The following is a 12,617-nucleotide window of genomic DNA, read 5'->3' as shown; positions in this document are numbered from 1 at the left end:
AATATGTCACTTGTTCTTTCATTTCCCAAACATCAAGCAACTACAATAATGCCAGGCATTGGAAACAGAATTGAATGAAACAAAATTCCATCTTTCAAGGTGCTTACGGGCTAGTGAGTGAGACAGCACTAAAAACGACCTGATCTGTACTAAAATAGAGACATAAAATAAGGCAATCTTTCAAAGAACAACGCTGAAATCTAGCAGTTCTAGTTTTGTCTTTTCATCAAATCCCTTTGGATCTATTGATACTGGAACATGACAGAGTTGAATAGATCACACTGGTAATTCTCTGAATCAAAGAAATGATGATCAGACTAGAAAACGAGGAATGTCTTTGCATTTCAGTTTTTTGTGGGTTTTTTTGGTTGTTTGTTTTTGGTCCTCTGCATTTCCCTTCTCCGTGGTCAAAAGTTGCCAAGAAAATTAATACCAAAAGGCGCCAAGTCTGGGCTTTGTTATTTAGTATGTTTACAAGGAGCTTGGAATGAAATTATGAAAATCCTATTTTTCCCCCTCACACGAGTCACAAAGAAGTGCTTGATTTCTATGTTCTGCCTTACTAGCCACAACACAAAGTTTGGAGAGGCTATGAACCTGTCATATGCTTCTGAAAGCTATCTTTCACAAGTGTTTCAGGCTATAATTATTCTTTATCTTGATTTTTAACATTTTCTGGCCAACAAAATAACCTAGAGGCAGGAGAACAAACATTCTAAGAAAAATGACCAAAGAACGTAACCAAAGTTGGATTCTGAGTCACCTTTCTCAATGGTGCCCTTCACACACTTGTATGGGATAGATCCCCAAATAACATCATTAAGTAGTTGCCCAGCTGAGATATTTGGCAGTTGTGGGGGCAATAGGCATAAAGGGGGGGCCAGTTTTAGAACCATGTTAATTCTAAATGATTAAGATGGGAGCCAAAGCCTCTTTGTGATAATTATAATTAATTGGTTAACGTGTATTTACAGAACACCCACTATGTGCTAATAGCTGTTTTAATTACAGACCATGCAAAGACCACATTCCTGATCTAGAAAAGCTCACAGCCTAGAGAAGAGAACATACAGCAAAGCAAGATGATAAGACTGTAATTGAAAACACAGAGTGTTCTAGGAACACCAAAAAATCAAGGACTAACCCTGCCTGGGAAATAATTCATTAAGGAGGTGTTATTGTTGGACAAGTAGAATTTTCAAGACAGAAAAGGCAAAAAGAAATTTGCCATTTTTGGCTCATGACTGTGGTCTGTTTTCTATGGGCTGCCATGTAGTCTGACAAAATTTGTGTTCTATGATTTAATTTTAGAATGAGAGATTTCGTATTACCCCTTAATACTACTTCTCAAATACGCTCAGAGAGTCACATTTTGGTGACTAAAATGCAACGCTAATTTTCTAATTTACATGCTTCTAGGCAATAGGGAACACATTCTAAATTATAAGGGTAGATATTTTTCTCCTTCATGTGATTGAATGAAACTATATTCATTTAGGATGAAGAAAAACACGGTCCGTATCTTCTCTTTTTCTTGGATAAGTCATTTCTCTCTTTCTCCCTCTATCTTTACCTATCATCTGTATTTTTGAAAAGGCAGTGCACGATCTACGTAGAAGTAGAAAGATCCAAAGTTAGAAGGGGTTCTGTGGCTGTATGTTGTGGCTGAAGTTGGACAAACAAACCAACCAACGAACACAAAGGAATAGAAAGAAGAGAAAACATTGGTAGGTTTATCAGTGAGACTCCTAGCAGGAAACAGATGGCACCGTGGGTAAACTGAGGGGAGTTTAGTAACAGAACTATTGATAAAGGTGTAGGGGAACCACAAGGCAAGAGGAGAGAATGGTTGTCAGAACCTGGTAACCTGGGTGGAAAAGGCCAGCAGTGACTCCTCGGGAAGCCGAGCAGGGAGTAAACTACCCAACCGCACAGCCGTACTGTCCTCCCAACCGTCGTCAGTCTCTTGCTGGGCCTCCTCACTGGTGCGACAGGAAAACTGAAAGGAGGGCAGCCCATTGATTTTGCCCACACTGGTCTGCCTGCAGGTCACAGAGCTGGGGAGAAGCAGGGTGGAGGGTGGGTCTGAGGGGTGAACTGGGCCTATCCAATACCATATACCACACCCAGATTACAAATGGCCTGCTACGTCAAGCAGGAACGTTTGATCTTGTCCTGTCATTAGTGAGGAGGCCCAACAAAAGTTGAAGTAGAAGACGATATGATCAGGTGATGCTTTTCAAAGATAACTTCGGTGACGGCGTAGAGAGTGAACAGGTGTAATGACCAGTTAAGGCAGGGAAACAGCTCTGGATGCCGTTTCAAAGTCCAGTGCAAAGTGAAGGCTGCTTTAAAAACAACGGCAGAAAGGATGGACACAGGATGATTAGGTGGCAGTGTCGACAGGACTGTGTGCAGGAGGTCAGGGAGGGAGGATGGGAGCTGGGTAGACAGGATCCAATTACCCCAGGGTCTAGGGATGCTGGGGAGTCCTAGGAAAATGGGACTCAGGGTATACATTTCTTAGGGACTAACCTTTTGTGAAAATCAAAGATTATCTGTTCACTAGAGAGAATTTCACCTTAATTGACTAGGAATTTCTAAAGAGATGTTACAATATGGCCAAGTCTGCCTATGCTATGATGACCTCTGTCTGAATTAACTTACTCAGAGGCTTTTGGAGAAAGTGATCTCTTTCTTCCACGTGGACAGCTGGCTCAGCTGTTAATTGGTGCCCCGAGGAAGCATTTAAGAACTCTTGGAGCATGGGAGGGAGGGAGACGCAAGAGGGAAGAGATATGGGGATATATTTATATGTATAACTGATTCACTTTGTTATAAAGCAGAAACTAACACACCATTGTAAAGCAATTATACTCCAATAAAGATGTAAAAAAAAAAAAAAAAAGAATTGGAGCAGACCAGAGCAGCAGTAACACAGCTAGCTTCTATTTGGCTGGCACACATACTGGTTATAAGCACAACTCATTACCATAAGAAACAGCTACCATGTTTTAGAGCCTACTTTGTGCCAAGCATTGTTGCCTTACAATAACAACATGGCAACTTCTTTATTTATACTTTAGAAATGGGACAATGAAGAGGTTAAGTAACTTGCTCAAGGCCACATGGATAGGAAGCAGATGTGCTGGAAAATATACCAATGGCACTGGGCCCACTCTTTACAGATTCTGGTGGCATAAGGGAAGTTAAATGAAATTATTCTGTGTTGGATACAATTACACATATTGATACTTGTGTGATTAATTCTGATTTTTAAAAACAAATTTATTGGACTCTATTTCAGATCTGGAGAATACACATTCCGATATAGAATTTCTTGAGAACAATATTTTTATTTGATTCTTTTCCTGGGAAGCTTTCTGAATAACCTGGGTTAAGAATTTTTCAATTGAGAAGAGGAAAAGGGGGACGCTGGCCCAATGAAATATGCTCAGCTAGAGTTTGAGTTCCTTCCAGGCAAGGACCATGCCTTGTTCATAACTGCTTCCTTGATAAAACCTAATATGATGCCTACTATATGTTGCTGTTCAGTAAGTATTTGTGGAATAAATGAACCAATAGGATGCTGTTTCAAAATAGTCTCCCCTTGGAGGGTTTTGTCACAAGCAGCAGAATGATTCCACTAGGCTGAATTTATACAGCAGCACGGATCAGAAGAGAAGATGGTTACTTAAAGCACACACTGGGGCTTCCCTGGTGCCACAGTGGTTAAGAATCCGCCTGCCAGTGCAGGGGACATGGGTTCGAGCCCTGGTCCGGGAAGATCCCACATGCCGTGGGGCAACTAAGCCCATGTGCCACAACTACTGAGCCCATGTGCCACAACTACTGAAGCCCGTGTGCCTAGAGCCTGTGCTCTGCAACAAGAGAAGCCACCACAATGAGAAGCCCACGCACTGCAATGAAGAGTAGCCCCCGCTCGCAACAACTAGAGAGGGCCCTGTGCAGCAACAAAGACCCAATGCAGCCAAAAAATAAATAAATTTATGAAAAAATAAATAAATAAAGCACACACTGGGGCAACCACACAACTGCAACTCAAGAATTATTAATGGAATGTTCCCAAAATGATTTTGTTTAGAGCTTCACAAAGCCTGGTGGAGTTGGTTCCAGTTGGCTTGGATGAGAGGTCACATAGATTAAAATAGATTTTCTTAATAAGAAACAATAGGCTACATTCATCTAGCAAAACAGAGGGAAAAAAAAAATGACAGGCCTTATGGGTGGGAATGAAGCTTAACCCTATTTAGAGGCTCAATTAACCCCCAGAAGATTCAGTGGGTCCTCTGCCTTCCTTGCCATTCCTCTGTCTAGCAGAGCTTAAAAATAGAGATTCATAAAGAGGAATAAAGGGATTCACATTTGTGCATAAAACACACAAAATATTTTAAATATGGCATAATAAATTTCAGAAATAGAAGAAATTGATTGGACTTTCATGGTCCTTTAAAACTTTTTGAAATAAATCATACTGTCTTTTGAATTGGCAAATCCGTTACCAACTGAATAAAATATTCAAACATAACCCTTTATCTTGACATATAAATTCATTGATTAAAAAAATCATTTCTTTCTTATATTTATATTGTCAAACAAAATTGTATTTCCTCTTAAAATAATCAGTACATTCTCAAGAAATCTAAATTAAAATCCATTGTGGAGTAAATTTCCATCATTCTAATATTTTAATACACAGAAGCCAGGTTCTGCAGAAATCAGCCCATCCTGGGTTAAGCATCAGAGATGGGACATCCAGGGGCCTGGTTAGGTCATACATATCCATTGGTGGATCCTACCTTTCACAGATCGTCTTGCAGAACCTCTGTGAAAGGAAGTTATCAACTTTTAAAATTTGTGCCCCAGCAGTATAGAAATGACCAAAAGAGATCATTAAATAGTGACAATTAATTTCATGTTTTTGTTTTTGTTGGGGAGGAAAATATCCAGGATTACGACAAAAAGTGGTGGTTGCATTATATTTATGCTCTCTGTTTAATTAGCTCTTTGTTTTAATAAAATTATCTTTAAGAGAAGCTTGATAACTGAAATGCTTCTTCCTATCAGATTGACATCATTTTAGTGGCAGAGGGAGAAGTCTTTGCTTCTCCAGTCCCTCAAGCAATGGCATTTCCATCCCTCCTCACTCTTTCCCTCCAGCCAAGAATTCCTATCCTAATTTTCTCCTTGGGGTATGAAAGAATCTGCTGATTTTCTGGAATAAGATGACAACTTTGCTCTGTTACACACTTTGTTTAAATTGCAGCCACTTTTGCGAATTACAGAGAATGTCACAACTCAAGATAAAGCACAACTTTGGCTAAGTTTCTTTTTCTTTGTGATGCAAATTCTCTCTTAACCATTTATGTCTTGTCCTAATGAGATAGCTGATACATCTATTATTGAAGGTATTAGAGCTCTGGAATGGTCATTTGAATTCGTTTAGTATACGTTATTAATCCAAGTAATACCAATGCATAGATAAACTAAGCAGTTTTTCTCTTGAACTGACACGTGATGCCAGTTCAATATCTTCCTTCTATTCTGAAGGCTTATCTTTCAACGTATTAGAGAGAAGAGGCCAGACACAGCCTAAACAGAGGAGAACACTTTAGCTCATGGAAGAACACAAACTATGAAAACTTGTGTGTGAAAACTATCTGGCAGCAAAAATCAAATCACTGAACTTGACAGAGAACATTCCCCATATAACAATCCTATCAGACCAACTCAAATGCGTTAGTGTAAAGTCACTTGGAGTCGTAACACCTTTTAGATGATACTCTAAACTATTAAATTGGCTCAAAAATTACACACGTCTAAGAGCTAAGTGATATGCTTCAAGTTTGGTAAAGCACCTTTAATCAGTTTTTTAAAAAGATGATTATTATTACACAGAAAACATAAGACAATATTGAGGAGGATCAAAAGATTTTTAAAAAGCACATAATTCCATCAATTCAAGTCTGATTTTTCATATTTCTGTATTTCTCATTAGTCCTTATCCATTTCCCATAATACTGTTAAGTAGTTATAATCATAGCACAAAGCATAGAAAATATTATAATTTTTCTCTAGTACAACTGTTCATATTGCTTCACAATTATATTTTTGATGGTATGACATCAGCTTTAAACAAGTACATCTTTTTCTAGGACTACTAAATAAGCTACTAAGATTTTTAAAAATCTTGATAATTATAGTCTTCCTTCAGTATCCGCAGGGGATTGGTTCCAGGACTCCCTGATGGACACCAAGATCCACAGATGCTCAAGTCCCTTATATAAAATGGCCCAGTGCTTGCATACAACCTACATACATCCTCCTGTATACTTTAAATTCATCTCTACATTACCTCTAATACCTAATACAAAGTAAATGCTATGTAAATAGTTGCCTTTATGGCAAATTCCAGTTTTGCTTTTTGGAACTTTCTGGAATTTTTTGTTTTTTCAAATATTTTCAACCCAGGTTTGTTGAGTCTGTGGATGCAGAACCCATGGATACGAAGGGCCAACTGTATTAACAACAGATGTCCAAAGACCATTCCTCAGTACACTGAATGACATCTAATTATTTTCCTCAAGAAAAAAGTTGTGGTTGCAGTTACAGTTAATGCTACAAGAAGTACACACCTTATTCTAACAAAATGTAATCCTATGCTAGAAAACCATATTTTTTCCTACATTTTGAGCAAAACTTATTTTTCAGGAATTCAACCATAACTTTTGCCCAGAGACTGACAAGATGTATACATTTTAGATATTTAATAAAATATCTATACGAAGATGGAATTTTATTCTAAAATAGGTAGGAGTGAAAACACAACCAATGTCAACTTACCAGCCTTTTCCTTCTCTGAAGTACCTGGAATAGCCTGAAAGAGAAAAAAAGCCACAAAATTGTGGTATTATTAGAAGGAAACAGCAAATAACTTTATTAGGAACAAAATGATGTCCCATAAATGAAGCAAAAATTAAATAGAAGCTGACACTAGAAATATGAGAGAAGAGGAACTGAATAAACATTTTTTTTCCAAAGAAGGCATACAAATGGTACATGAAAAGGTGCTCAACATCACTAATCATCAGGAAAATGCAAATCAGAGTCACGATGAGACATCACCTCATACCTGTAGAGTGGCTATCATCAAAAAGGCAAGAGATGACTAGTATAGGCAAGGATGTGGAGAAAAGGGAACCCTTGTGCACTGTTGGTGGGGATGTAATTTGGTGCAGCCAGTATGGAAAACAGTATGGAGCACAACTACTGAGCCTGTGCTCTAGAGCCTGCGAGCCACAACTACTGAGCCCGTGTGCCATAACTACTGAAGCCCTCGTGCCCAGAGCCCGTGCTCCACCACAAGAGAAGCCACTGCAATGAGAAGCCCATGCACAACGAAGAGTAGCTCCCACTCGCCACAACTAGAGAAAGCCTACGTGCAGCCAAAGGCAGCCAAAAATAAATAAATGAATTAATTTATTAGAAAATGAAAAGAGGATATCAAAGAGGTATCTGCACTCCCATATTCATTGCAACATTATTCACAATGGCCAAGATATGGTAACAGCCTCAGTGTCCATCAATGGATAAATGGGTAAAGAAGATGTGGGGTGTGTGTGTGTGTGTGTGTGTGTGTGTGTGTGTGTGTATAACAGTATATTATTCAAAAATGAATAAGAAGGAAATCGTACCATTTGCAATAACATGTACCTTGAAGGCATTATGCTAAGTGAAATAAGCCTGACAGAGAAAGACAAATACAACATGGTATTTTTAATATGTGGATTCTCTAAAAAAAAAAAAAAAAAGTGTGCAACTGATAGTATGAGAGAGTAGAAAAGTGGTTGCCAGGGGCTGGTGGAGTGGGGGAAATAGGGAAGGATTAGTAAAAGGGTATAAACTTTCAGCTGTATGATGAATAAGATCTGATGAACTAATGAAAGCATGGTGAATACAGTTGGTAACATTGTACTATATAACTGATATTTGTTAAGAGAGAAGAACTTAAATATTCCCACCCCCACAAAAAGTATATGAGGTGATGGATGTGTTAATTAACTAAAGGGGGAATCCTTTCACAATGTATACATATATCAAATCACTACAATGTACACTTTAAATATCTTACAATTTTATTTGACAACTACACCTCAATAAAGCTGAAAAGAAAAAAAAAAAAGAGTTGTGGAACTATTGGTAAAGTCACTAGAGCCAGTTATGCTAATGCTAAATCAGTCATGTAATTGTTTTCCTCTCTGAAGACAGACCCATCTTACCCTTAAAAGATACTGGCAATAAATGAGACTAAAAACACGTTTGAATTGGGGTTGAATTTTTGTAGTTCGATTTCTTTGTCCTATTTTGGGAGGCAGAAAAAGTAAATTGTTTGGTTAGTGTCTGGGCTTTCAAGTCTCTGCTCTGTCCCCTCGAGGTTCAGATTCCTCCCTTATAAAAGGGGGATAAACACCTCTAATTCACAGGGCTGCTGAAAGGACTAAATGTAGTAGCTTCTGTAAAGCACATGAGGTCCCTGGGAAAAGGGAGCTGCTCTTACTATTTGTTACTATGGGCACTGGGCCAATGGGCCAAATTACTGATATGAGAGGTTTAGAAGTTCAATTCCCAGTATCTATTATCTATCCCTACTATTTAGAAAATAGAGTTCAGAATGAGAGGTCTTTAACAGACTTTAAAGTAGAACAGTATAGTTCTACTCCTTGTCAATACACTAAAACAAACTAAGGAAGTGAGCTTTTGGTTGCCATTCACCTCAGTTACTCATGATTAAAATACAGTTAACATGAGTGTATTAACTGTTATTGGAAGCCTTTTATAAATCTATCCGGCCCACTGGGATTTGACGCCTTCCACTCCACAGCCACTGACCACACAAGATGTCTACAAGCATGTCTCTCTTCCCTTATTTAGGGGACAAAGTCCTCAGAGTTGAAGTAAGAAAACTAGGCTCAAATGGGTAATTAATTTTGTTGCAAGTGTGTGTGTGTGCGCACATATGTGTGTGTGTGTGTGTGAGAGAGAGAGAGAGAGAGAGAGAGAAAGAGGAAGGCTCACGTGCACCTCTGTTGTAGATCAGCCTAAGGAAATGATAATATCAATCTTCGTTTCTGGAAATATTAAAGATCAAGACACCTATATCTTTGTGAGATATTGATTATTTTTGAGATCCTCACCTTTGGAATTTACAGGATTTGGAGATTGAAGTAATTTTTCAAATAAGGGAAAAAATCTTTCTACAGATAAAAAAATAGAGGGGTTTTTTTTTTTTTGGCAAGATTGATCTATAGTGAAAGCATATTTTGATTGAATCTTGATCTCCATTTAGTTGTTCACTTTTTATTCTCTGGGTGTGAACACTGACTCTGTGTCCTGGCAAAGATGCAGCCATGAAGAGAATACTAGGTTATTAAATGGCAGAGTGGAGAACCATGTCCAGAGACCAGGGCATCAGAGGGACTGTATAGGCTGTAAGCGTCTTCCTCAGCATCCTTTCATTTATAGCAGGATCATCGGATTTTTCCTTTGTTTCAAGAACTTCTCTGATTCTATACTCCCTTGACAAGAAAGTCTTTCTACAGTTTTAGTGATGTTTGATTACTTTTTATGTCTATATTTGGGGAAAGGTCTAAAAATGGAATTAAATCCATACTACATATTTTAAGCCTAGCCCCTAGATTTGCCCCCTGACTGGAGATCAGGGCTTTTAAATTAAATTTTCTCTTTTGTTTTAAGCAAATAAACAACAAAACAGAAACCCTTTCATTGACAAGACTGTAAAGGTTGGTGATAGGTAATTAAAGGACATTCATGGAGAAAGTCCCTCAGTGTATGAAGAGCTAACACTTACTAGGTTCTTAGAATGTACAAAGTACAGTTTAAGCTCTTACCTGCATAAACTCACTCAATCCTTAGACCAACTCTGTGAAGTCTTAAAAACTAGAGTAACTTTTGCAAGGTCACAGTAATGGAATGGAAGCCAGGACACAACTGGCATGCTGACCTCTGAGATCACTAACACTAATTTCAAAATACTAATCAGAATATTTTGAAATGAAGGAGGAGAAAGGTTTGAAGAGGTCCTATGAGAAGACATTGACTTAGATTACAAAATATTTGTGCAGGAGTATCTGTATGAGACATTTAGAAATTCTCTAAGTAAGCTCTCTCTTCTTATAGTTAAGGCATTTTAGGCAAATTGAATGTCTTACTCCAAATCACAAGTTGACCAGTGACAGGCCTTTTCCATATTTTATTCTACTTGATTACAAAATGTGTAACCAAGCATGGATAAGTAAATATTTAATAAAGATGTTAATCAATGAGTTACCCTACAAACAAAAATATTTTAGCCTCCATATAGCCAAAGCCAATACGTCATGTAGAGAATGCCAGTTACTTTAGAAGCTTACCCCATGTTCTGCATGAATCTTTAAGCTACCAAAGCTCACTTCCATTAAATAACTTCAATGGCCATATTATTATGTGGAGAAAGAAAAGTCAAAGTTTAATGTACCCAAGATTTAATAACTTCTCTTTTAAAGTAAAACCACATAGTAATAACAGCTGGATATCCCTCAGCTGATTTATCTTTGAATTTGAGGGAGAATTGTCTCTTTAGAAAATGGTTTATGAATACATTGATTAGATTTGTGAAATTTCCCAGTGTTGAAAGGCATTAACTTAAAAAAAATGCTGACACTTGGTTTTCAATTAATTAAAGCTATTGGTTGATTCTTAATTAGATGCCTCACATTATTCTACGTACAAAAGCTGTAAGCAAAGTTTTCTTCTTTGTGGAATTCACAATCCAATTGAAGAAGATACATGAGACTAGTTCCAAGCAGAGGTTGCTGAATGACAGTGATTAGCACCCTCACTGGTGTGACATTAATAGGTATAGGAAGATAGTAGGTAATTAGGACTACCTGGGTGGAAATGGAATGGTTTTCCTGGACATTGAACCCATGGGGAGGAAGTGCTGGTGAGGAGATTTCTTTTTGTCTTTGACTTCTGAGAAGTGGCATGGCTAGATCTGGGATCATGTCCTGAGGTTTCATTGTCTAATATCTGTTCCTGGGTTTGGGGAAAAAACATTTCATGCAAGCTGCCTGTGTCATCTGGTACAGAGTAGGTGTTCGTCAAACCTTTGTGGGATTAAAATGCCAAGTGTGTATTTGTATATATAGTTTAAATAACATGTATGACTTGCTTATGAGAAAGCTCCCATAAAAAGCATATTTTTGAATTCATTAGGGGTTTTTGTTAATAGCTGCCATATGTTTCATTTGAACTGTATCCTCAGGAAGTGATTTAACATTTCTGGCAATAAAGCAATTAAAGAGGATTTTCCTGCTGGCCATATGGGTTCGCTGTAACTTCATATTTTCTTCTCTCATTTCTCAGTGGAACAAAGGGAAGTCTACTAATAACTTCCAAATGAGAGAAGAAAATTATTCATGGTCTTTTGTTATTTTTCTCTGTGATATTCAAATGATAGGATAACAACTTTTCCTATAGCTGTACTGACCCTCCTGTAGTTCTCCACATGCAAAGATTTTCATTTATGTTGATTTGTTAAGGTATTTTACAATTGAATTTTTAAAAAGCCATTAAAGAGAAACTTTTTAGTAAAAGGGGAGGAAACAATTTGCTTTCTCTAAATGAGGTCTTTTAAAGCTGTGTGTGGGAGCCTGGACTGTGTGTGTGTCTGTTTATGTTTTTAGACATGAAATGTGGCTGGGGAAATGCTCATTTTGACGTGCGCTGCGGAAATGTTGCAGACATATGTTGATTCATTTGGTCTGTTGCTAGAATGGCTTTCTGCACTTACAGAAGGACCTCAGCTGGATACCTTTTAGGAATTTACACCAACTACACAGAAGCTGCTAACATAAATGGTAACATAAGTAATGGGTGTCGTATCTGAATCCATTTTCGTATAATGACAATTGAAACATTCTAATTGATTCAATTTCATCTTCATGATTTCAGGTGAAAATAGAGTAGGATCTTTCCTCTTTAACATGTTAGTTTTATTAATATGTCATGTCATACAAATTATTTAATATAAATTAATATATAATATATAAATGTATTTATATATCACCTATATAAATTATTTTCTTCTTAGTGTTTTATAATCGGGATGATAGACTACTACCATTAAGAAAGCCCTTTGAGGGTCTTCTTGGTCCAGTGGTTAAGACTCTGTCCTTCCACTGCAGGGGGCACGGGATTCTATCTGGCTGGTCCCACAAACCACGCAGCACGTCCAAAAAAAAGCCCCTTTGAAAGTCAACCCCTTCAAATAACGGACAGGCTGAAAGATTCTACTTGTAGGTTCCATGTAGGGAAAAAATGCTAGCACTTATTTTGTGCTTTCTCTCTTTATAGGTAATGCTTGTTTTGCATGTTTTCAAATATTAGAGATGCTCATGCAGAAGTGTCTGGAATATTCTGTTTTGTTCTATAGGAATTTCCTCTATTTGCCTTTTTAAAAATGGGAAGAATCAGTGACAGTAAATTATTCCTTTCCCTTGAAAACATTCACTTTTATTCCCACAAAAATATTTTAC

General features: G+C 37.6%; 1 protein-coding gene across 1 annotated transcript in view; it reads right to left on the bottom strand.

Annotated features, from left to right (window-relative positions):
- DLC1 (DLC1 Rho GTPase activating protein) overlaps positions 1 to 12,617 on the bottom strand; it is a 392,110-nt gene that overhangs the window by 203,763 nt on the left and 175,730 nt on the right. The window contains 1 exon segment of the mRNA XM_032618160.1: positions 6,865 to 6,898. Within this exon segment, the coding sequence (XP_032474051.1) occupies positions 6,865 to 6,898 (34 nt within the window).

Source organism: Phocoena sinus, chromosome 21 (genome assembly GCF_008692025.1).
Source record: "Phocoena sinus isolate mPhoSin1 chromosome 21, mPhoSin1.pri, whole genome shotgun sequence".
In the NCBI taxonomy this organism is placed as follows: domain Eukaryota; kingdom Metazoa; phylum Chordata; class Mammalia; order Artiodactyla; family Phocoenidae; genus Phocoena; species Phocoena sinus.
This window is presented reverse-complemented; position numbering and strand designations above follow the sequence as displayed.